The sequence below is a fragment of the Condylura cristata genome, unplaced genomic scaffold (assembly GCF_000260355.1).
Source record: "Condylura cristata isolate star-nosed mole 26May11 unplaced genomic scaffold, ConCri1.0 scaffold00020, whole genome shotgun sequence".
Classification (NCBI taxonomy): Eukaryota; Metazoa; Chordata; class Mammalia; order Eulipotyphla; family Talpidae; genus Condylura; species Condylura cristata.
This window is the reverse complement of record NW_004567121.1, coordinates 14,540,810-14,566,151: the sequence shown is the minus strand read 5'-3', so window position 1 is coordinate 14,566,151 and position 25,342 is coordinate 14,540,810. Positions and strand designations below refer to the sequence as shown.

At 44.6% G+C, this 25,342-nt stretch overlaps 1 protein-coding gene across 4 annotated transcripts in view; it reads left to right on the top strand.

The window, feature by feature from the left end:
* The window catches only part of PRKCE (protein kinase C, epsilon), a 422,632-nt gene that overhangs the window by 342,284 nt on the left and 55,006 nt on the right, over positions 1 to 25,342 (top strand). For all 4 annotated transcript variants that reach the window (XR_001145634.1, XM_012727410.1, XM_004686234.2 and 1 more), the window contains one exon: positions 5,099 to 5,253. Coding sequence is in view for 3 of the 4 variants with exons in the window: in XM_012727410.1 (XP_012582864.1) it covers positions 5,099 to 5,253 (155 nt within the window). In the remaining variant the exon portion in view is untranslated. The remainder of the gene's footprint in view (positions 1 to 5,098; positions 5,254 to 25,342) is intronic.

Below are 25,342 nucleotides of genomic sequence, written 5' to 3'. Positions count from 1 at the left end.
GTTAATTACCACCACATGAACAGATGTTTCAGAGAGTTCCTCTTTGGGTGGTTCCTTCATTTGATAGTAAATTCATTCGTTTCTTCAGCACTTCCTTGGGGGCCCCAGCTCCTTCATATCTCCCTCTGGATGAACCCTAGTTTGTCATGTCAGATCTGGTGCACAGAATCAACAACCACACTGACCATTGTCTGGCCATTAGAATCCTATCTAAGCTAGAGGAGCAGTGGCTGTTTTATAAGAGGGCATAGTGCATTATGAGAATAGTCAAGTTGCCAACTGGTATGGGCAGGGCTTCACAGGTCAGGAAGGGAAAAGCCAGTGTTTATGAGCCAGATGTAGGGAATGGGTAAATTGTGGAATGGAAGAGTGGTGTCTTCTTCCAGGATGCCAAGTGGAGAAATAGAGTTTCAGTGGGCTTGCTGTAGCATGTACATACTTTCCGGTCAGCAGTGTAAATAGAGGCCCTCACCACAGCATCGCTTCTTATAGGGAGGATTAGCTCTGGCTGCCACACTAAGCCAGGGGGCCTAAGGGAAGCATTTTCTACTCTGCAGAGTGTGACCAACCTAAATGTTTCCATCTAAGCAGGTGAGGGTTCCTTCCACAATGAAAGGAAATATGGATTTCTCTTCCAAGGCTCAGCTACCTGGTATTTGTTCATTTTATAAACAATTACAAGAACTTAAAATATTCTTTGGGAGGCAAAGAAAAGGTCAGAGCACTATTGTGATGTTGACAGGTGGTTGGAAAGTGAAGGTTTCAGTTGGTCATCTTGTTTTTTACATACACAAGATTGAAAAACGTTCCCTGGATTGCTTTTTCCCTGAATCAACTGGCAGTTTTAGCATCAGTATGGGTGCAGTTCTAACCCCTGATTGGTTAGCAGCTATCTTTCTAAATAAAACAAAGCAAAGAAACATAAAACAAAGATAGAAGAAACCAACAATAGCAGCAGCAGTAATAGAGTATAAGGATTGACCTAACCCAAAGCTTTTTTACAATCCTGGATGAACCTACCTCTGTGGTATCTTTTTGCATTGTTAGGCACTGCAGATAACAGGGTGACTTCTGAATTTCTGGAATCACAGTAGCAGCTCCATGGGCTGAGTACACTCTGTCTTCCATCTCTACCTTCTGAGCTGAAGACTGGAGAGATTCATTTAGTTCTTTTCTGAGCTAACTGTGCATCAAGCCTGGACAAGATGGAGGGATACACAAGAAAGGGGTGCACTGAGCCCCAGCTGCTGGGTGCCTCCATCCTGCCAGGGAGGTGATGAAGTTTCATGTGGGAGACCATCTGAAATCGATGCTATTGCACACTGGGTTAGGAAGAACAGCTGGAATTTGTGGGAAGAGTGTTGACAAAGAGCACAGCTCTGGGCCCCGCCAGAGTTGTAGAAATCAGATTAAAATTTTTATTCTTATCCTTAAAATCACACAGAACATTCCATAGGTTAACTTTGACTTCAAACAGCTGCCTCCTGGTGCCAATGGGCTCCATTGAGCAATCGATGTTTTCTGTTCAAACTCTATCTTGGTATTATCAAAGACAGATTCCGTCTATGTCAATGAACACCTGGCCAGGTGGGCACAGCACATAACCTGGCGCCTCTGCGAGATGACAGCCCACTTTGTTGGGCAGATGAGGGTCCTGACATTTCTGCTGCCATGCCCCAGGGGTGTACTTGATACAGAGATCAGTCTATGGTCAAACCAGAAGGAAGTGTTGTGCGGCAGTGCTGAGGGACCCGCCAGGGGCACTAATGACATCATGGACTGAAAACAAGAACCTGGTCAAAACCACACTGCAGGATTTTCCAGAGGCCATATACCAAATCTGAGCCCTCTGGAGTCTGTCATTGTCAAAAAGAAAACCGGTGACAAGCTATTGTTCCTACTTCAGTGTAGAAGCTGCTCTCTCTCTTGGCAGACCACTGTGGTAGTCGGTGCTTGGGAGCCGTGGCCCTCGGGGGCTGTTCCACAGGCACTCAGGTCACGTGCTAGGCTTCTCTTCTTTGGGTGCTGATGATATGACACAAGGGAAGTGCTTTCCAGTGTGTTAGACCAAAGCTCTTCTCCTTTGCCACTTCTCGACAAGCTGTGGCAGAGCTGAGAGGAGGATGCTTTGGAATCCTTTTCCGAGATGAAGCACTCAGTACCATGGAAGTAGGGAAGAGATGCAGTAACTTCAGGTTATTCTCTTCTAATCCATTTTGAAATCTGTCTCCAGAATAGTTTTATTTTTTTTAAGATTTATTTATTTATGCCTACAGAGCTGGGGTACAAGGCAGAGGTACAGGGGTGGTAAGAGTCTTCATGAGAGACAGAGTGGGGAGCATGTCAGGCAGATCAATGAAGTACACTGTTGAGGGGAGCAGCAGGCGGGTCAGGAGAGGTTTGCTGCACCATGTGGGTCACCTCCGGGGCTGGGGATTGAACTCGCACTGAAGTGGCTGCAGCTAGCTTGCAGTGCTGCATCCTTACCCGTTGTGCCATCAGGGAGGGCCAGAATAGTTTTTTTTTTTTTTAAATCGATATTAGTTTGGTCATTTTTGCAACTCAGTAGATTTCTAGCATACTTTGCTCCCCACCTGTCATCAGAATCATCTCCCTCTGCCCCAGTCTGTCTCCTGCCTACCAAACCCAGGTTATCCTAGCTAGCAAATTTTGGTACTGGTTCACTCCAGCCCTCCTCATCCCCACACACAGGTTCATTTTTGCTCCCCTCTTCCCTCCAGGACTGGGTTTCTCCTTTACCAGGCATCCTCCTCTTCTCATCTTCCATTGTTCCAGATCTTTCTTACTCAAGTGTGGTCCTTTCCCTAATTCAGCTGTTCACATGTGCAAAGATTCTATAGCTTTTGAGTCAATGTCAGTTTTCTATAGCAATGGCCAGTTACACCAAAGCTAGCTATGAGATAGGAAAGAGCATGGAGGAGTGACTGTTTCTTATAATGATCTTCTCTGAGTGTTAAGGACTGGGTGACAGGGCATGTCCAGCAGAAGAGTTAAGAAGATATGGCCCAGATAAAGAAGTTTTGTCATCAGTTTTGAAAGGGCATTTTGTGTTATTTTCTATGTTTTCTATGTTTTCTTGAGAAGCCAAAGCCATGGCCTACATGGCCTCCCGTACCGCCAGCTCTGACCCCAAGACTAGGCACCCGGATGAGTTCTGTTGGATGGATGGGTTAACTGATGTAGACGTGGAGGGGGAAAGGACATGGTGCAGAGTGTGACATGAGTGCCCAAACGTCCCTTACAAGGCACGTTGGAGAAATCCCTCATCCTGTCACTGGCACATCAAAGGCAAACTGATCTAAGTCCAATCTTTTGTTGGGTGCTTATGTGAAATTGTCTCAAAAGTGATAGAATCTTTGCACATATAAACAGCTGACAAATAATGGAGAATGTGTGTCCAAACAAACCCCACTGGCAGGAACGTGGTGCCAGCGAGAGGAAGCCTCAAGCCATCCATCACACCTTGAAAGATGGCCAGGATGGGCCTACATTCCCCTTCAAAGGCAGGAAAGGTTAGTGCTCTGGGAAAATGGAGCCCAATGGCTATTTCAGACACACAGGGTGGCCCTTCCAGCTTATAGGTCATTATTAACTGTTCTTAACCTTCATGGACATGACACACAATCGCTTTTCTAATTTTATTATTGTACTTGCTATCACAAGACCGTAACTTTTTAGGCATTCAGGTGAGATTAAGGGAGGCGGAGGTGGAATAAAGCTTTTAAAATCTTTGATTACCTCAGAAAACATATTTGCTTACTTTACCAGGAAACTGGTTTTTGTTTTGCTTTGTTTTTGACCTATGCCAAGAGGGGATTAATGAGTAGTCGCTGGGTTTGCCAGCTTTCTTTTGATTTCAGTTTATGTAATTAAGCAGTTCCCAGAATGACTTGAGATTCTCACTCAGCATCAAAATATACTTCTCAAATGTGTTAGGTTGGAGGTCAGAAACAATCCACTCTCACTGAATGGAAGGAGGGGAAGTAAAAAACCGATCTTACCTTAAACCATCCTTCCTGGGTTAAGAAGGGCCCATTATGCTTTAGGGCCGTGCACATGGAGCTGTATTGAGTTGAAAGCAGGCTAAAGCTGAAGTTCAAATTGGTCTAAAATTAGAATAACTTGAAATGAGGTTAACAATAGGGAAACCAACTCAGGTTTACTATTGAATTTCCAGCATCTAGAACTTTATCCACAGTGGGTGTTCAAGAACTGCATTGGAAAACAATGTCCGGACGAGGCACCCAGTATGCCAGGCACAGTTCCAATTACTGGGGCTACAGTAAAGAACTAAACCAGCACAAATCCCTCTGTGGGGTTCACAGAGAGCAAGAGTTGGTGATCAGGTTTATTGACTATGGAGTTGTGAGCTAATGTGATAGGGATTGCTGGGAGAATAAGATATGTTCTTCAGGTGCCTCCAGAGACTCTAGGAGAGGTTCTGTCTTGCCTCTTCCAGCTTCTGGTCACAGCTCCTTTCTTCTGCTAGCTCTGACTTTATGCTCACGTTGCCTTCTCTCGTCACATTTCTCTCTGTATCTCCTATAAACACCCTCATGATTATGTGTAGGGCCTATAGGACAATCCAGGATAATTTCCCATTTCAAAACTCTTAGCCTCAACATATCTCAAATTCCTTTTTTATATATATAAAAAGATAACATTTACATGTTAAGGCAGTAGGGCATGGATGTCTTTAGAGGAACAATTACTTGAATTACTGCACATATAAAGGTAACTTGAACCTCCAAAGGGACAGAGACTTGTCCAAGACTGTTCTTCAGGTTTGTCAGAGAAGTTAAGACTCAGGTTGCCTTGCTGACATGTCGGGGCCTCTTGCACTAGACTAAGCTGATGCTCGTAAAATTAAGACACAGGAAGAGATTTTAGAATAAGACCTCATATCCCACTTCCCATCTGCATTCACCTCCCCAGATTGCATTATCACCAGGACTCATCTGCCTTGCGCCTTCTTCCCCCTAGAGTCCTGGTTCTGTTGCACTAGGCTCCAAAATACTTATCCACATCAGCAGCTGTGATGAAATTGGCTAACTGGCATTTTCTCCTCTTTTTCCAGGATCGCCTCTTTTTTGTTATGGAGTATGTGAACGGTGGAGACCTCATGTTCCAGATTCAGCGCTCCCGCAAATTTGACGAGCCTCGCTCCCGATTCTATGCTGCAGAGGTTACGTCAGCCCTCATGTTCCTCCACCAACATGGGGTCATCTACAGGTACCTTTTTCTCCTCCTTTCTTTCCTGCAAGTGAAGAAATAAAGTCTTCTCCAGGCACTTGAGCTGACTTTGGCTCCTGCCCAACTGGTCTCTTAGCAACCTGCTTTAGATTAGTTGTTTGTTCCAATTTGCTTATAGAGGGCTTTTTTTTTTTTGGGGGGGGGGCTGTTTATCACTGTGAATGTTAATATTTGACTAGCCCCAGGAGATCTGACCCACTGTTTGTGCCAGCTTTGATGGAAAGCCCAAGCATGACATTTTAAAGGGTTGGCGCCGAGCGACCTTGGAGTGACCTTCATTTCTCTCTCCCACCCTCTTCCTTGAACATCAGGACATTCTCTTTACTTTTTCCTTCTGTGCCATGAACTTCCGTCCCTTCCCAACCTCTTGCCACTTCCTGAGTTTGTTTGGCTTAGTTGTCTCCAGTAGATAGAATCAGAGGGGGAAGAGTTGCTTGGGGGGTGGGGTATCTCAGAGTTTATGATCTGGGGGGAGGAGAAGGGAACTAGACAGTATCCAACAGGAAGTGACTCTTTGTAGATCATCTAGTCCCTTATTACTGCCCTGTCCCCCTTCCAAGAAAACATAGAAGGAACACACACACAGGCACACACACTCACAGATTATTTCTCACTCTCTCTCTCTCTCTCTCACACACACACACACACACACACACACACACACACACACACACACACACACACACACACACACTTTCCAGTAAGGGAGCAGGGCTATTTACGCAGGTTCTTCTATGAGGTCAGGAATTCTGGGAGGAGTAAATATAATTAGAAACAAGGACACTAATGTTCCTTAAAATTTTTTCAATGACTGTCAATTTCTTTAGTTGGTTTTTGTTTCCTCCTCTTTTTTAAATTGGGTAAAAGTAAAGTTGATTTGGCTTAACTCACTAGAACTTTAGTGACCTGCTCCTGGGAGCAATGCCTTGACTCAATCTTCTTTCAAGGGGAGAGGGGCTTACATAACTCACATCTCAAACTCCCCTGCTTGCCACTGTCTCTTTGCTTCATAAGTTTGCCTCAATGCTCAAAATCAGTGGCTTGCTTTGGCCTACAGAGCAAAGCCCATACTTCTTAGCCTCATGGAATATAATGGTCTCTTACTGGTCAGTAACAAGTCATCTTAAACTTAGTGGCATAAAATAATACCCAGTTAGTGTTTCACCATTCTCAGAAGCCCAGAGTCCAACAAGGAGCCTCTGTGCCCTGGGCCTCAACACCTCAGAGCTGTCAGCTGGCCACACTCTCCTGGAGTTGGGGGTCAACGCCTTTCAGAATTCAGGTGGTTGTGGCAGAAAGCATTTCCTTGCAGCTGTGTTACTCCTGGGGCTGGGTTCTTCAAGGCCAGCAGGAGAAGATGTCTTTCCTTCTTAGATTATCTCACTTTAGGGGAGGCCTGACTTTTTTAAAAGGGCTCACTTGATTAGAACAAATTGATCAGGATAGTCTCTTTTTTGTTTAACTCAAAATCAAAGGATTAGGGACCTTAATTCAATCTGAAAAATCCCTTGGCCTTTGCTTCTAATGTCACATCATCATGACCATGATATTCTCTCGCCTCTCTCGAAGTCTGCTGTCTGGAACTTAGTCACAGGCTCTCCATACTGAAGGAGGGGATGGTGAACTTCTACTAGAGCAGGACTCATTGGGGTCACCTTCGGTTGTGTCTAGACAGCCCCACACACCTTCCTCTCCTCACTTCTCACCAAGATTCCTAGCGTCCTGCAAACTCGCCCACCAGCTCCCACCTTAACCACGTGTGCCCTCCCCTGAATCTCCTCTGTCCAGAGCCCCATACGACACTGCCTGCCTGCAGAGGCCTGGTCCCACCAGCCTGGGTGCGTCTCACCAATTTCTCTGGCTGTTTGTGAACGGACTGTAGTCTAAGCCTTTCATTGCTGCCCCTGCCGGGCTCACCTGGGCTAGGATCAGGCGTCAGGGGTCCATGTGAATCCTTCACCAAGCTGTAAGCTCTCCTCACGGCCATTTCTTCTTCACCTTTTAACTCCTCAAACTCCTTTTCTTACTCTTCACCCCCTTCTTGTCTTGTACATAGTAAATAACCAACACATGACCATCAGCCTCAATTAGTTCAAAGCCTTAATCTCTGCCTCCCCCCAACCAAGGCAGTTTATAAACTTAGTCGCATGCATAGGTGTTAGATCACTGAGAAGGCCACCAGGGTTGGGTGATGAAGAGTTCCAAAGTCTGGTTCCAATGGAAGTAGGTTTAGGGGGCTTCCACACACCAGCATGGTGTCTTAGAATTCAGCTGAATTCTGACCCTATCTACCTGGAGACCGCATCGGATTGCACAGGCTAAGGGCTCATCAGCGCTTCCTAGTTCACATCATGGGCTGACTGTCCAGGGAGCCCCCCATTTAGAAATGTGTAGATTTCATAATGCTAGAGGAAGGGGCTCCCCCGGGGTTTGTGGGAAAGGAGTGCCTATGTGTTGCCAATTGCCGAAGCTGGTGGCAGGTACATGGGGGTTCACTGTTCTGCTACTTTGGAGTATTTTTTTTTCATTTGACATAATAATAGCAATTTTATTTTTACTAAGAATAATGATTTCAGTGTAATATCCCTATCACTTTTGATTCAGTACTCTGGTATGAAGTTAAGGAATCTGTCATTTTTTAGAGCTTCATCAGGTGATGCGGGGGCCACAGGTCTAGAAAAATCCCCTTCTACCTTCAGGACTATGTCAAGTACATCCTCTGCTCTGGGCAGCCCTCCCTGCCTATCCAGCTGGGAGGGCCTTTCTGGGTCACATAATATCTTCCTGTACTGGGCAGTTAGCAGGTGCCTTTTCTTCCCCCTGAGATGTCTGTTCTGCGCTTAATAACCACACACAACACTGCTTACCTGCTTGGCCTAGGACAGCGGCCTGCTAACAACAGGTATTCATTTTAAGTATTTAATTTTCGAGTCTGAAATGCTCCAGAACCTCCTAACCTAGTGGGTTGCTACCTTATAGATGTAATGTAAAAGTCTGTGTTGGAAGCTCTTCTAACAAACATCACACGGGCTTTTTTCCCTTTTTCCAAAAGGGCCCATTCCTTCTTGCTCGATTTTATGGGTGGTGAGCACACGCAATCTCTGTTTCCCCATTGCTGTGTTTCAAGCTGCCGCCAGAAGGGCTGCAAGGGTAGTCAGCTCAGCTCTTGGTCTGCGCTGGCTACAGAGGGCTATGAGGGTGTGACCTCACCTGTTGCTGCTGGCTATTCTGAGGTCATGCTGAGACCATATTTTGTGTGATAGAGGCTTATTTGGGACAGTGGTAATACCAGGTTTTGGAGGATGAACTCCACAGCTGATGTTGAGATTGAATTTTCCAGCCTTCGTGCTGGAATTTATACACAAGTTAATTAGCAGCTAGTTTGGCCAATGGCCCAAGAACTTAGGAAAGAAATCACTTTTCTGGCCGATGGCTCACACTTGAAGAGGAGCCCAAGTCGGCAGACAGAGCCCTTTCACTGTCCCTTCCTGGGTCAGGGCTCCCACCCGGGCAGCAGAGGACACTGTCCCTGTCCCCTACACAGAGTTCCTGGGGCACCTCTGTGTGCTGTAGTGGGAGAGGACTTGGCTCACCGTAGGTTCACTTTCTGGCTTTCAAAAATGTCTTCCCCTCCCCTTGAATATTTGCATTTACCTGAGAGGCTGAGGACTGAAGAGTGGCCCTTCTTTCCAAGCTTGGTCCCGGAAACTTTCTACTCCTCCACCTCATGCTCACTGCCTGTCTGGTTCTCTCCGAGCTGCTCAGGAGCTTGGCTGGCCTTAAGAACGCACGCACAGGAGGGGGATGTGTGGTCTGCCTGGAACACAGTGGGCAGCCAGGGGCCCTGGGAAGAGAAGCCCAGACTGTGCCTTCTTATTCTGTGTAGAAGCCAGGGGCACATGGCAGGGGGTGGTGAGACTGTGCCCTCTGCCTCTGTCACCAGGTGCCTCGGGGTCCTCATCTGTAAAGTAGTGATCACAGGTGTCTCTCTCTCACTAAATCCTGAGGGGATTCAGCAGGTTAATAGGTCTAAATAATTTTGAATAGTACCTGCTACACAGCAAGTTCTCAATAAAATGTGGTCGATCTGCAGATGGCCAACAGGCATATGAAAAATGTTCAACATCACTCATAATAAGGGAGATGCAAATTAAAACCACAATGAGATACCACCTCACCCCAGTGAGAATGGCACATCTTCAAACAACTAGCAACAACAAATGTTGGCGAGGATGTGGAGAAAAAGGAACTCTCCTGCATTGCTGGTGGGGATGCAAACTAGTACAACCACTATGGAAAACTGTTTGGAGGTTCCTCAAGCTGCTAAACATGGAGCTTCCCTACGACCCAGCAATCCCACTCCTAGGTATCTACCCAAAAGACACAAAAACACTGATTGAAAAAGATACTTGTACCCCCATGTTTATTGCTGCTTTATTTACAATTGGAAAAACATGGAAGCAGCCCAAATGCCCAAAAGTAGATGACTGGATTAGAAAGATGTGGTACATATATACAATGGAATATTACTCAGCAACCAAAAAAGAGAAACACATGTCTTTTGCAGCAACTTGGATGGAGCTGGAAAAGATCATGCTTAGTGAGATAAGCCAGAAAGAGAAAGAAAAATACCAGATGGTATCACTCATAGCAGGAGTATAATGGACCAGGCGAGAAAATAACAAAAATAATGAACAACCATATACCAGAGACATTTTGTGGGGGTGGAGTGGGGAATGGGATCAAAAATGGGGGGGGGAGGGAGGGAAATGCACGGGACTATGGTGGTGGCACAGGGGTGATTTGGTGATGGGAAACCCGCGGGGATTACAATCGAGATGGAAAAAAAAAATGTGAAAAATGATGTAAAAATAAACTTTGTAATAAAAAGAAAAAGAAAAGGAAGATGAAGAAGATGAAAATGGAGTGAGGCAGTTTGGGGGAATATAGTGATGAGAAATAAATTGGTTCTAGAGCAATTATTTTTCTTGTCAGTAAGACATTTAACTCCCTAGCTCTCACATTCCCTTTAAACAACAACATTGAAATGTAGGAATTTGTAAGAGTCATTTACTTAACTGTATAGTGTCACTTTCTGTTTAGTTGAGCACATATTTTCTAAGTTGAAAATAGTGTCCCTCCTATATCATGTGTTTTTTTTTTAATATACTTATTTAAAAACATTCAGAATGGCAATGAAACGTCTACAAGTCTTTCTTTCTTTCTTTCTTTCTTTCTTTTTTTTGCAATTATGGAGTAATATATCATTAATGGAGTAACAACTAGTTTGTCTAAGTTATATCAGTGGCAACTGAAGATGAATAATTCCCATCCTCATGTATACATAATTTGTGTTGTGCACCAGTGAGAAGCTGCTTTACATTCCCATGCCAATTTACAATACAGTATAATTACTGTTCCAGTCAAGGTTAAGGAAAAAAAAAAAATGTGATCGATCTTTTTACATCTAGGAGGAATTCCTCTTAAGATAGTGAAACAACTTGGGAGATATTTTATCCAACCCAGGTTCCAAAAGAATCTTCCAGAATCATATGAGGAAAATAATTGCCTTCCTTCCTTCTTATGAAATGGAACTCTGTTTTATTTTTTAATTATAAAAGTAGTAGTCATTAGAAAAGCAAAACTTGAAAAAAGGTGTGAAGTTAATTTTCCCACCACCAGCCTCCTAGGTACACAAGGGTAAAACAGCCTAACAGTCTCTAGAGAATCCTCTGAGAATATTCTTGAGCCAAACTCCACTTGTGAAGTTCAGACAATGCCTGCTGTCCTCTCTAAGGGGTAGGTGAGTGGTTACCATAAGCCAGACTATGGAGGCAGAGGTGGAGTGTATGAAGGCGTGTGTTTTACTTATGTAATGTCAGTGAGTAACATTTGTCATTTCAAGCACTCAAGTCTGGTCTTTATCCAGCCATGGAGGAAGTTGTAAAATTGTTAAACTTGGATGATTCTTAAATTCTCTAAGACTTTCCATCTCTAAGGGGTTGTCGTCATTCTTAGGAGCCAGTCTGATCTGGGTCCTTGGTATATGTCAGAGCTGGGCAGTGGGGAGTCCAGAGAAAAGAGACGGGTGTCCCCATTTTCTCCCAATTTAGGTCACTCTGTGCTCAAGAAGTACTTAGAAAAGGCTTTCCTTATGGATGATGATGTTTATAAAAAGTCAAATAAGAATGAAGAGCAAGAAGAAAAGATTTAGTCAAAATCTCATATTCTCTTATAAACCTGTCTTAAATGTCCTATCTCCTGCTAGGCTGGGAACAAATCCCGAAAGGAGGGACTTCTGAGGGATTTCCCTCAAAAAAAAAAAAAAAATGGAGAGGTCTCAAGCTGCTTCTCCCACCAAGGCCACCCTGGAAAATGCATGCAGAGTTGTAATATAGTCAAAGGGGGAGGGCGTGCCTAGTTGTTGGATGTTAGCCTGCTGCCTGCCTGGAATTTCCTCATGCCAGGGGCACATGGCCTTTGACTTGAAGCTTGCTGGTTAAGGCCTTTGTTAATTATCAGGTCTGATATTTAGAGTCTCATGTTTCTTTCAATGTCTTTTTAATTTACCTAATGCTAACACAAAGCAGCAAAGAAAAAGGGTGATCCCTTCCTTTTTCCTTCCCTGTCTTCTAGAACCTACCCCTTAGAAAATCACTAAAATAGCACACAGTCCAGATCTCCATGCCCAAGGCAACATGACATGAGCCACAAGTGTTACTAAATCAGACCTTGGCCAAACCTCGGAGGGGGCTGTCTTCAGCAGTCAGCACCCCCCACCCATTACAGAAAACATTTTTTTTTTTTTTAAATATAAAGCTCTTGTTACTCTAAGAACAGAGTGTCTAAGGGGAGGATACAGGACACAGTGGCATATTGGATCATCTAATCCAGCTCCACTTTAGAGACATGGAGTCTGGAAACCAAAACTGGGTAGTAACTCATCCAGTTTACAAACCGGTGGTAGAAAGCTTAGATATTTTTTTTTTTTAAAGATTTATTTATTTATTTGTACAGAACTGGGGTACAGGCCAGAGATGCGGAGGGTGAGAGAATTCACCAGAGACAGAGCGGGGAGCAGAACAGGCAGATCGACAAAGTACACTGCTGAGGGGAGCAGCGGGCGGGTCAGGAGAGGTCCGGCACGCCATGTGGTCGCCTCCGGGGCAGGCGGGAATCGAACTCATGAGGAAGTGGCTTTAGATTCTCAGTGCTGCGCTTTAACCCGCTGCGCCACCAGGGAGGGCCGAAAGCTTAGATATTTTAACAAAGATATACACCTAGATAAAAAGCCAAACTGTTCTGTAAAGTGTTTAAAGAAATAAAAAGCAGTTGTCTGCCCTTACCTACCCAGCTTCCTCTTCCACAGAGATAGCTGCCTTTGATTCTTCTAGCTGATACTTTGGTAGGAACTTCAGTATTTCTAAATGCTATTCTTTCACTGTCCTTAAAACTTTATTTCAGGCATTATCTATCTAGTGACACTCCAGGAGGGAAGTGAAAATTTAGTTATCTGTCCCATCCCGTGCGCTTTCACTGCCCTGCCACACAAACACACCTGTCCCAACCCCCATGCTCTCCTGTTTCTGTCATTACGGGTAAAGGACTATCCGCTGTGTACATTACCAAGCCTATGAGGCATTATTTGGCACTACGCCCTGTGGTAAGCTATAATTACTTCTGCATTCCTATACATTTCCTTTGTTTTCCCCCAAGTTAATTCTCTTCGCTTTTCTGTGTACTTACTAGGAATTCAACACAAACTCTTGACAAATTAGCACATCTCCCTTCAGGATATTACATGCGAATTCTACTAGTTCCATGTTCTTGAAAGAACTGCTCCTGGAGTCTTCTGAACTGCTCTGGTCTGAACAGTTCTCCTGTGAACATGGCAATCATTCCTGCACCCCTCTTCTCTGGAGGCCCAGCATTTCCTCTGGCCTCTCTCCTGTGTGAAAACTTGACTTAAAGATGTACCTCCAGCACATTTCTGAGAAAGTGTGGAAGCACATTTTTTTTGAAACCTTCCTTTTATATCTAAAATTGTGTTACTCTAATAAATATTTGGGATGGCCATAGCAGTCTAGATTGAAAACCACATTCAATCAAAATTTTATAACAGTTTTAATTCTCCTCTCACTCCCAGTGTTGCTATTACAAAATCTAAACCCATTTGATCCTTGTTCCCTGGTATGGACTGATATTTTTTCCCTAGAAGCTTGTTAAAGCTTCTGTGACCATTTCTCTAAAACCAGTTAATGGGGTCATTTAGATCTAGTTTCATCTGTTGCATTAGGTCCTAGATAGACTTCCTCGATTTAGGAAATGATGCCCTTGTCTAGAAAATAGTTATTTAACGATCCCTTCTCTGCTTTCTCTTTCTGGAACTATCATTTGAATATTGGACTAGGTGACTTGGGGCTTATTGTATTCTAATCTGGTTGACCACTTAGACGGAGAACCTCTGATTATCTATATTTTTAGATCTTTCTTTGGGGAATTGTCAAATTGCCCTAGAAACAAATGTTTAATTCCTGCCTAAAGAGAAGTTGGAGCTCCCAGAATGGACATGTCCATGCATTTCCCCTGTGCCTCCGCTAGCCTGTTCTGGGTCTGGAGGTCCTTTTCTCCAGAGAATAAACGTCTAGGGGCAGAAAAGGGGTTGTGGAAAACAAGGCAGAGAATCTGCATTTATGGTAGCTTTCAACCAAATCTATGATCTTTCTCTTCACATTACCTCATCACCAGCGGACACTGTTCACTGACAATTCCTACATTTTGGTGTGTGGAGGGTAAGAGACTCGGGCTTACATTTGATTGTTCTTCAGTGTCCCAATGCTCCTTAGGGCTTCAGCTCTTTCTTGGGCCTATTAAGTCAGTTACTACTCATCCCTTTTTCTCCACCTCCTCAAATTGTATTGCTACTGTTTCTTTTCTTGTTCTTATGACAGTTGTGCACTTAGACCTCTGTGTGTCATTTTGAGGAGAGAAAAATTGTTGTGATATTAATAGAATAATTACCCTTATAAATCTACCCTCATTATTCAGAAGTCAGTAATAAAATACCCTCACAATCACAGCAAGCAACAGTGACAGTCATAGCCAAACATGTATTGGACCTCTGATACTAGCTAGACACTCTTTTGAGCACTTTGCAAATATTAACTCACCTAATCATAACATCAGCTCTATGTAATGCATGCTGGTAAAATTCATGGGATATTATCCTTGAAGTTTATTATCTTTCTGAAGAAGGAGATCCTGCCAGGTGCCTCCTGTTGCTGCAGTTACCCTGCCCCATTTCTGCCAGCTGCAGTTTTGTGTGGAAAGCAAAAGTTATATGTTGGAGACTATGGGAGGTTTGGGTTCAAGAGGCTGGGACTGCTTCAGGTTTTTTGTGCTTTCCATGGCAGATACTTAAACTGTTTGGAATGCAGGTTTCTCCTTGTACCGTGGGCATTAGAGTGAAGACTTCCCTGGACTGTTTTTGAGAATGACAGGAGAAACCTTTTGCATAAGTGCAGAGTACAATCCTTGGCACCTAGGAGGTCTAGAAATATTGGCTAGATGTTTGGTTACAGAGTCAGAGGATGTTACAGGTTGAATTGTGTCCCCTCCAAATTTGAAAGTTGAAGTCCTAATCTCCAGTACTTCAGATTGTGATATTTAAAGGTAGAACCTTTATAGAGGTAATTGTGGTAAAATAAGGCGATACAGGTGGGTCCTAATCTAATGAACTGGTGTCCTTGTGAGAATGGAGATTGAGACATAGCTAAGCAAAGAGAAACCATATTCAGACACTGGGAAAGATCCATTACAAGCCAAGGAGAAAAGCCTCAGGAGACACCTATCCTGTTAATACCATTTTTTGTTTTTGGACTTACATCATCCAGAATCATGAAAAAATGATTTCTGCTGTTCAAGTTACCCAGGCTGTGGCTCTTTGTTCTAGAGGAACTAACAGACTAATGCAGAGGACCTACGGTAAAGTCCTAGCTTGGTCACTTAGCCATTGAGTCGCTCTGTGCAAATGACCTCGTGTCTCTGCGCCATCTGTAAAAGGTGCCGATAATAACTATGAAATAAAATAAAGTGGCTTACAGACTTGGCATCAGTAGAAAGTTTTAAATAAGCTCATGACCATAAAGTGAGCTCTGGAAGTTGTGGGATCCAGCTACCTGTCTGAGGAGGTGCAGGAACACCCTCGCTGACAACAATGCATTAAAGCCCGTTTGGAGAAACGGGGCAGTGGATAGAAGAGACATTGTCCCCCCACACGAGCTAACAGCCCAGCTGGCATGTGGCTCTGATCTCAGGCCAGGTGAGATTCCAGAGAAAGTAACCTCTCCATGGTGAACTTCCACTACCACGAGTGCTCAGGGGCTCTGGGCCATGACAGGTGACAGGTGGGCTGGAACAACTGACAGGCAGGACTGTGGTGCCTCCCCTGCCCTTGCTGCCTGCCCACCTGACCCCTTCACCTGGCCCCTGTAGGACTTTAGCAAACATGCTGTGACTTGAGAAATGTCATTTGGGTGATGAGAGTCGTGTGCTCCCTCATTGCCTTGCCGAAGGGGGCTCGTGTCCCGGCTAAGGAGCCTCAGTATCATCACAGATTCTTCAGGAGCACTCACTGAGGAACGTGGCTCTGGGTTGACTTAAAGGTGAGACCCTCCTCGCCCCAAACTGCTTTAGTGGTGTGTTACGCACGAAATCATCGTGAGGTGATAAGAGGAGAGAAGCAACGCATGGAGACTGAGCTGGTTGGGATGAAGCCAAGTTTACATTCCTCTGAGGAAGCCACGTTATTGCTGAGCAAATCAGAGGTAGAATTCCCATTGACATAGGAGGTTCAGAGCAAACAGGAAGTTTGGAGCCAGAGGGAAATTCCTGATTAAATTTGTTTGAGTGTTTTAGCTAGTGGTGTGTGTTCCAAAAAAAAAAAAAAAAAAGATGGGGAGCCTGTCAATTTTGTGCTTTTGTGTCTGCTGTGATATGTAGCATAGAACAGACAACCCATTGTGGTGACTCTTGGACTCAAACTCTGGTCTCTACCTATCATTAGATACGTGATCTTGGTGAGGAATGTAATTTATTTATTAAAAAAATTTTTTTTCTTACACTGTTGCAGTCTCCATAGTTCTCCAGCCACCATATCCCCGGTGACCCATCACCAGAGTCCCCATGTCCACCTCACCCCTGCTGCTGCCCCCCTTCCTTTGCCATGCACCCCAGTTCTATGGTCAGCTTGCTACTTTTGACTTTTTCTTGACCTTTAGTCACATATTAGTGAGACCATCTACTATATCCCACCTAGAAGTGAGACCATCCGGTAGTTACTTTTTCCTTTTGGCTAATTTCTGGCATGAGTTGGTCTCTTCGATCGCTGAGTAATATTCCACTGTATAAATATATCACAACTCTTCAATCCATTTGTCCACTTGGGGGCCTTTGGGTTGAACCCTAACTTCTCTTGACCTCGGTTTCTTCATCTGTAAGGTGGGCATATCACTGCCACCCACATAAAACAGATGAGAACCAGATGAGTCATATAATTACAATTGTGTCTGGTTCAGAGTCCTCCTCCCACTGTCATTGACGACATTATTCTATTTCACAAGTGGTGGAGTGAACAACTGATAAGATTTATCTTTTTCCATCTTGAATATATCACCGTGAGTGTAGCCGGCCAGTTGACAAAACGACCAAGATACCTTTCAGGTGACAGCCTTCCAAACGAAGGTTGGTGTGAGGATTGGGGGCCTATCTTAGGAAGGGGAATTCAGGATCTGTCCGTCTGCTTCATTGCTTCATTGCCTTTCGTTAGGCAATGCGCTAATGAAAGGAGACTCTCGGAGCAGGCAGCCTCGGCATACCAGCAGCAGGCTCTGCATTTTCCCAGGTCTGCTCATCTGGCTTTGTTTCTTCAATGCCTTTAGCTAATGATTGAACTTCTAAAATTGGGGATTGTTTTAGCAGACAATGGGCAGCTCTGTCACATGGTCAGTGGAGCCTGTGTAAATGTAGGTCTCTGTGGGCTCTGGCAGAGACCAGAATGACCCAGGCTGGAGGGGTGACCTCCATGGAGCAGTGGGGACAAGTTCACTGGCTTTGCTTCCTGATTCGGTTGTGTAGTCTCAGGCCAGCATTTATCCTAATGGTCTTTGCCACATTCTCTCTCCTGGCTTCTGGGTCTCTTCTCCCTCCATTTCTGCAGCTTCCCTGTCACGAGACCAGGAGTTGGGTGCTTTCTTGCTTGAAAGTCTGCGATGACTCTGTGTGACCTGAGGGCAATGTCCAACCTCTCCGCTCTTTCCAAAGCCGATCTTCAAGCCATCTTCTCATCAGCTTCTTCACTATGTTTGCAGACAGATTTCTTTTTACAACCACCGTTCCGCCTCCCGTTGTATATCCACGTGCTTCTCCTGCTGAACACCTCCTTGAGCCTTTTCTTGAGCCTAGCGTCACAACCAGACGCCATGTAAATTTATTGTGTAGATCCTGAAGGTCCATGGTCACAGTGATCACGTTGTGATCACTGTGCTTCCACCTGTCCACCTCTGACCTAGGACACCATACCTTTTCTTTTTCCTGAAGACTCGTTTATTTATACACACAAGAACTGGGAACAGGGCAGAGGTGTGGGGGGTGAGAGGATTCACCAGAGACAGAGTGGGAAGCAGAACAGGCAGATCAACGAAGTACACTGCTGAGGGGAGCAGCGGGCTAGACAGGAGAGGTCTGCAGCACACTCTGGGTCAGCTCCCTAGCAGGGGACTGAACTCGTGCCACAGTGGCTGCGGACAGCTTCATAGTGCTGTGCTTTAACCTGCAGCGCCAACAAGGGAATACCATACCTTTTCTTGAAATACCACACTTTCAGTTTTTGAACTTTCAGTCTTTAAGATTCAGCTTCATGCATTTCCCTCTGGCCCTTTCAAACAAAATCAGCGCTTTCTTCTCCCTGCAGCATCACCTCCGCTGCCTGGTCTCATAGGTGTGACATTACACATGTGGTGTTGTAATGCTGTCTTGGCTGAATGACCTATAAAACTTCCACAGGTTGTACAGAACTTTCATTTTTTCTCAATGGCCTTTGAGTTCATGGCCAACCAGTTCAGATGTATCAAGAAAATACTTCCCAGGAGGTGGGAGAATTTTCTGAACAGATTTGGCCATGGGATGAATTTTCTAATGAACTTCTTGTGGACCAGCATCTTGCCCATGCCTTGTTTCTTTGTTCCTTGCTGCATGTCTTTTTTCTTCTTCATAGTATCTAGTTATGAAGTGCTTCTTAGCAAAGAGTCCAGGTCCAGGATGCTAACCAGACTGCCTCTGCTGGGTGACAGCAGGCAACTCTCTTCTCCCCTCTGGACCTCAGGTCCTTCCCCACGAGGCATGAAGATGGATTGGATGGTCTACTCTGTGACCCTAAGATTGTCATTCTGAGAAAGTTTTTGAATCTGAAAATGAAGCTTTGAAAATAGCATCTCCAGATGACCTCATTTAGGCTCTGGAGATAACGGAATCCAAGAAGCAAATCTGATGCCCATAGGGAGAGTTAGAATGATTTTCTCGCAATGCTGCAGAATGCATGCACATTCACTAGCAGGTAGCCATGCACTGTCTCTGGGTTCCCCCTTTCTGGTAAGTCTGTTGGCATACATCTTAAAATAAAAGCTTTTCAGGGCTCTGCTTTTGCCAAGAAAAGTGTTTATCCCTGTTAGAAGGACCTCCTAGAAAGGCACAGTCCCATGGAGATTGAGGTCTCACAAGCATAGGTCAAACCCTGTTGGGAAGTGGGTCATGAAATTTCCTCCCCGGTTGGGAATCTGCTCCTATGTAAAAGCACTCACCCCAAGGGGATTGATTTCTCTGTGTGTTTTTACCTTTTCTGTGGAGTGACCAAGAAAAAGTCAGTTGTTGAATGCATTTAAGTAGGTATTCAGTCAGCAAAGATTGTTAAGCCCCATTCGCGTGTCAGGCATAGACCTTAAAGGTGTCACGGTAAGAAAAGGAGACATGGTCTGCCATTTACCACTGAAGTTGATGGGGAAGGCAGACACTAAAACAAGCAATAGCAGTGAAAGCCGACAGGACGGTGATGGGGAAGGACAGGATGCCAGGGAAGCACACAGAGGCAATATCTCAGTGAGTGTAGAGAAAACCAAGGAAGGCTCTTTCAGGGAGGTGATGTTTGGAGTAAGCAGGGACTGGCTAGAGTAAGAGGACATGGCTAATCCTGCCAAGGAGTGGGAACAGAATGTGTGCAGTCTCGGTGTGTATGTATGTGTGTGTGTGTTGGGGACTCAAATGGGTCTGTGCATCTAGGGAACATTTGTGTCTGGACCTTAAAGGGCAAAGGGAGGCCTGGTGAACACTGAAGCTGCAGGTAGAACAGAGACCCCATCTGAGGAGCCATAGAATGACCGTCCAGTCATCTCAGACAGTGTTGTACCTAAGATCTCTACTGGGGACCTGGGGAAGGGGGGACCTCTTTTTAATAGAATTCCACAGATCAGAGAGTGCCAGCATATAGTTGGATCATGTTTTTGTCTTTAAATCAGTCTGACAATCTATCTTTTAATGGGTATATTTAAAACCTTTTGCATGTAAAGTGATTATTGATATAGTTGAATTAATATCTTCCATTCTTTGTAATGATTTTGTATTCATTACATTTGGTTGCTTTTTTTTTTTTTTTGCTTGTTTCCTTCCTCTCCCCTCTTTTCTGTTGTTTTTTACTGAAAAGGAACATTATCAATTATAATTGTAAGATACCTCATATCAGCAAAATTTTTTAAATGTGGAAAGTGTCGTCTAGAATCTAAAATAGTCATAGTATCCCCTCACAGGGAGGTTGTGGGGCTTTAATAGGACCATGCATCAAAGTACTTAGCATAGTGATGGGCCTGGCAATGAGCCCTCACTGTTACTATTATCGTAGAGACTTACTAGTCCAGCCCCCTTACTTTATGGATCTCACAGCCCATTTAGACACCCTGATTCCTTTTCTGCTTTACAGTTGAGGATAATTGCCCTAAAGACATAGCAATGTAGTCCTGAACCGAGGTTTATTTGTCTGTTTGTGTGGCCACCTACTGCAAGTATGTTCTCTCTGACTGTTTGTTCTGTTGTCCACAGTTAAACACAGAACGCTGAGGTCAGGCTGTCTTGTGTTTGGATCCCACATGACCTGATATGAACTTAGCAGAGTTCTTAATCTCTCTGTCTCCATGTCCTTACATATAAAATGCTCACATTAGCACTTCCTCAGGACCTAGCAGGTACCCAGAACCTAGCCTTTGTTCCTGTTCTCATGTCTCTCCCTGTAAACAAGGCCTCTGTGGCTCAGCCTCCCTTTTTGAGCCACACTGCAGGCAGGCATACACTGGACCTGACAAAAGCAGAGGGTGTGTAGATGGACTTAACTGTTAGCAAGGGCAAGTCTTGCAGCATGACGATAAATCTTCCCAGTAGACGGGGCAGGGGTCTGGAACTGGTGCTACTTCCCAGCATCACTTTGAAACTGCATCCCAGTTTCAGAGTGATGCGGTCAAGGGGGACAACATGGCCAAACCCACCCTTCTCAGCAGTAGGGAGCAGTGACTCTGAATGAATGTCAGCTACTCGCTCATCTCAGCCCTGGCTGTTGTTGGAAACTAGAGATGTGGTTACTTTTCTTTTTGTAGTTTTCTCTGCAAGAATGTTCTAGGTGCTGCTAGCCATTAATTTCTCTTTACTTCCGTTTGTTTTCCTCTTATATTTTTGTCTCCTGAATCTGTCATTTAGTTTTAATGGTAATGAATCATTGCCTCTCTCTTTATTCCCTAGACACTCTTTACCATATGAGCAACTATCAGGCTGGTCTGTAGGCCCAGAGGAGCAGGGAAAGAACGGGCAGAGAAGAATCCTTTTCTGGCTCTGTTTCAAGCACTGTGGGCATATGGAGCAGCATAGAACTAGATATGTGCATAGCTGGGCAGGTCATGGATAGTGAGCTTTGTGGGGGATTTTTCCAAGAGAAGGCTGCAACCTGCCCACTGGCTGGGCATCGCGTGGCTCACACACCTGGAAAAGGTATTGCCCTTCTAGAGGGCAAGAGTTCTAGAAGAATCTAAAACTCTTTTCCTCAATGGGACCCCTTGACCCTCCTTTATGAAACAGTCTGTGATACACTGACATGAGTTTAACATAGCTGATGAATCAATTGGGTTTCTTACACCAAGAAGAGGACAGAATTTGGAGAAAAAGGATGGATGACCGCTGTATTTAAGGGATTCCTTTTCTCAAGATTTTGTTTACTTTTTTTTTAAAGACTTATTTACTTACTTCAGCACAGGCCAAAGGTGCAAGGACAATGAGAGGCTTCACTCAGTGAGTGGGGAGCAGAATAGGCAGACTGACGAAGTACGCTACTGAGGGGAGCAGCAGGTGAGACAGGAGAGGCCTGCTGAGCCGTGAGGATCACCTCCGGGGCCAGAGATTGATCTCACTGAAGCGGCTGCAGCTAGCTTGCAGTGCTACGCCCTAACCCATTGTGCCACCAGGGAGGGCTGCTCACGATTTTGTTTTCTAGCAGATCCTAGCAGATCCTGTCCTGGTGGACTGGGCTGCGGAGGAAGTGCAGGAACAGTTCTATGCCAGGTGCCCGGGTGGCCTCCCGTGAATCACATGCCTACCGACTCGCCATCTGATGCCCCATCTAGACCATGGAGAGCTCAAGCCTCCATCCGAGGCAATGGAAGTTTCTACTTGGACAGGTGGCAGGGAAGTTAGTTCACAGTTATCAACTATACAAAGCAGAACAAAGATTCCAGCTGCTGCAGTCACCGTGGCCTCTTGAGCCACCTGCCCTTGAAGCATCCCTGTTTCCAGACTCTTTCCCATCCTTGCCAAGATTGCTCCTGGTGAAAGTCTGAAAACATGTTAGTTTTTGCATAAAGAAATGGACACCTCCTGAGACTCAAAGCCATGGTGAAAAGTGCCCACCCTGTCCATCTTGTCCAAAGATTTGAGTGCTGAGCCCCTGCCCAGTCGACCAGCGAGCCAGACTTCCTGCAGATCCCACAGTATTCCCCAGTGGAGAGACTTTATTGTCCAAAGACACTGGTGCATGTGACATAGTATCTGGCCATTGACGAGAGACAGATGGCTGCACGATGAGGCCAGATTTTAGAGGAATCTTGGTGGGCATCAGTGCTTGCCTCAAAGCTACCAAGTTATTTTAGTGTGTTTGTCTGAATTATGAATCAGTGTTTTTGATGGAAGCAAGATACAGGGCTATAATTAGAACCTGCTTGAAATGCAACCCAGGCTCTTTCCCGCTCCGCAGTCAGCATCCCATCACCGAGGGTACCCTGGGGAACACAATTCAGAGAGAGTTTTCCCATCATTTGCCTCTTTTATCTCTGTATATGACTCTTCATCTTTTTCTTTTCAATATAAGACAAACAAATCCTTACTATTTGGAACAAAGGGCCACAGTGACAGCAGGGAAGCGCGTTCTTTATAATGTCACAGGGGTCCACACGGTAGGAGTGAGATTTCCCCTAAAGGTCAATGCGCACTTGCTCCATGGTGGGTGGGATTTTCGAGGATGGATCAGGAGGTAGAGCTTGATCTGTCTCAGAATGTTCCACTTGCGTTAGTTTTGTGTCTCCCTCTAGAATGTTAGTGCTGGGAGGTGAGGATCTGTGACCTCTCCTTCTCTCCAGCTCCCCAGGGTGCCTGCTCTAGGGCTATGTACACCACAGGCCTCCTTCAGAGAAGAGAGCCCAGCCTGCCTGCAGGTGGGGAATACCAAATGGAAATTTCCTTGTGGAACCTCTCCAAGGGCAGCATCTATGCACCAAGGAGAAGTCTTGGGATCTTACTCTGAAACATGCCCATGGCTGAGTAAGGATTCAGTCACTGTGACCTGGATGCTTTACTCTACTCTCACAAATAAAATGTGAGAGTAGAAAGCTGCAGGAGATGCTGATGCCCTGGGACAATTAGGAAATGAGATGGTGGGTATTCTGAGTGCATGTCCCCACTGCCTGCCCTCACTGAAACCAAGCAGCCCATTTAGTTCTTGGGGTTCTGTCTGTGCTGACAGCAAAGTTCACCTGCCGCCTGCATCTGCTTGTCAGCAGGTATTTAGCCCACATATGTGTCCCCACCGTAGTTGGCCAGGCCCTTAATAATCTCAAATAATGTTTCTGAGGAGAATGTCTTCGTTAAAAAAAAAACAGAAACAAAACTGCTTGATGGGCTGGCTAGAGAAATGAGAAATGAGAAATGTGTGGAATAAAAAAGTAAAAACATCCTGTGCTGAAATTAGAGGAAAGAGAAAGTGTAGCAAATGAGGATGTGCTTCACCAGCTGGGTCTGCAGAGTAGACAGCGGTGGAGAGGAGATGCCTTTCACTGGGCAATCTGAAGAGTTGTGATGGTGCTGCCCTGGTTAAAGGGAAATTAGTAGTAAACCTTAGGTCAAGTTTCATATAAGAAGGAACATGAAACCAGGGACTTTTATCTTTAATAGCTAAGAATCCAATTTAATGTTTGCAGGAAGTGAAAAAAAAATGACTCTCAGTATCTATAGAATCCTGTCAAATTAGCTCTTCCAGAAAGCATGCGAGGGCACTGGAAGGTGGGGGTTTCTGCTATAAGGAAATAGACTGATTTTTTTTTTTTTTGAAGCGAACAATCAGAGTTTACACATCCAAAATGAGTTATCCTGAGAGACTTTATTCTCAGGGCAAAAATGCTGCAGAGTATTTGAATAGTTTTGCATTCCCCTCTAGGTCTATATATATATATATAAAATCTATATAACCTATTTATAAAATCTATATATAAAATCTATGTATATATAAAGATCTATTTATCTGTGCATACAGAACTGGGGTACAGGCCAGTGGTGCAGGAATGGTGAGAGGATTCACCAGAGACAGAGGGGAGCAGAACAGGTGGATTGACTGAAATACACGGCTGAGGGGAGCAGCGGGCAGGTCAGGAGAGGTCTGCCAGCCATGTGGGTCAGCTCCCTGGGCAGGGATTGAACTTGCACTGTAGCACCTGTGGCTAGCTTCTTAGTGCTATGCTTTTAACCCATTGTGCCACTACAGAGGGCCCTCTTTGAATAATTTCTTTTGGATTTTAATAGGGTACATAGATTTCTAAAAATCTATGGAAAGTAATGTGTGCCTATAAAGGAGAAGCCCTGGTTTTCTGCATGACTTTGAATGATGGATTCTGAACTTTCACACGAGGCCCAGAAATCGAGTAGGCAGAAGCCCAGACTTTCAGTGCCACTTTCAGGGCTCTGGTCTGCAGCAGTCTGCCAGCAACACCCCATGTCAGGGTGTCCTGACTGTGCTCTTGCTCTTTTTCCTTCTGACCTTTACTTTCTTCACTTAAAAACTGGGATGGTCACAATACGTATTTTGTGTGGTTATTATGAATATTAAATGTGGTAATGTTTGAAAAACACCTAAGGAAGTGTTGTTTATTGTCATTACAATTGTTTATTGTCATTAGTAGTTTATTGTAGTTGTTTATTGTCATTACAATTCCTAATTCCTTACTGTGGAGCCAGGGATGTGGTAGTTAGCGCTAAGTATTAATCAATTGATTACCAGATTGATGCTGCAGATGTCAAGGTTTGACTTGAAAGTTCACCTGTGTTTGAAGAGTGGGGTTACCTGAGGTAACTGCAGAAGGGCTGAGAAAGCACTTCTAATCCTCATTCCTATAAAACTATTCCATTTATTTACCTCAAATGTCCTCCCGACTGTAATAGTTATGAAATAGACTAGTGCGTCAAACAATGGAATTAATATGAACAATAAGGAAAAAATGTTGGTAAGTAGCATGGATAATTGAAAAATAAATGGTCAGAGAGTCAAGTAACCCTATAGGTGCAGCTTAGGAACATATCCTGAATAATCACCTTAGAACAGGCTAGTGGAATTATCGACTACAGTCTTGTCATTGAAAGCAATCAAGTAATTTATTTCACTTGGGCATAAGCGGCATCACCAGAAGGAAACCTACCTGAAATTCCACCCTCTTGGATAGTG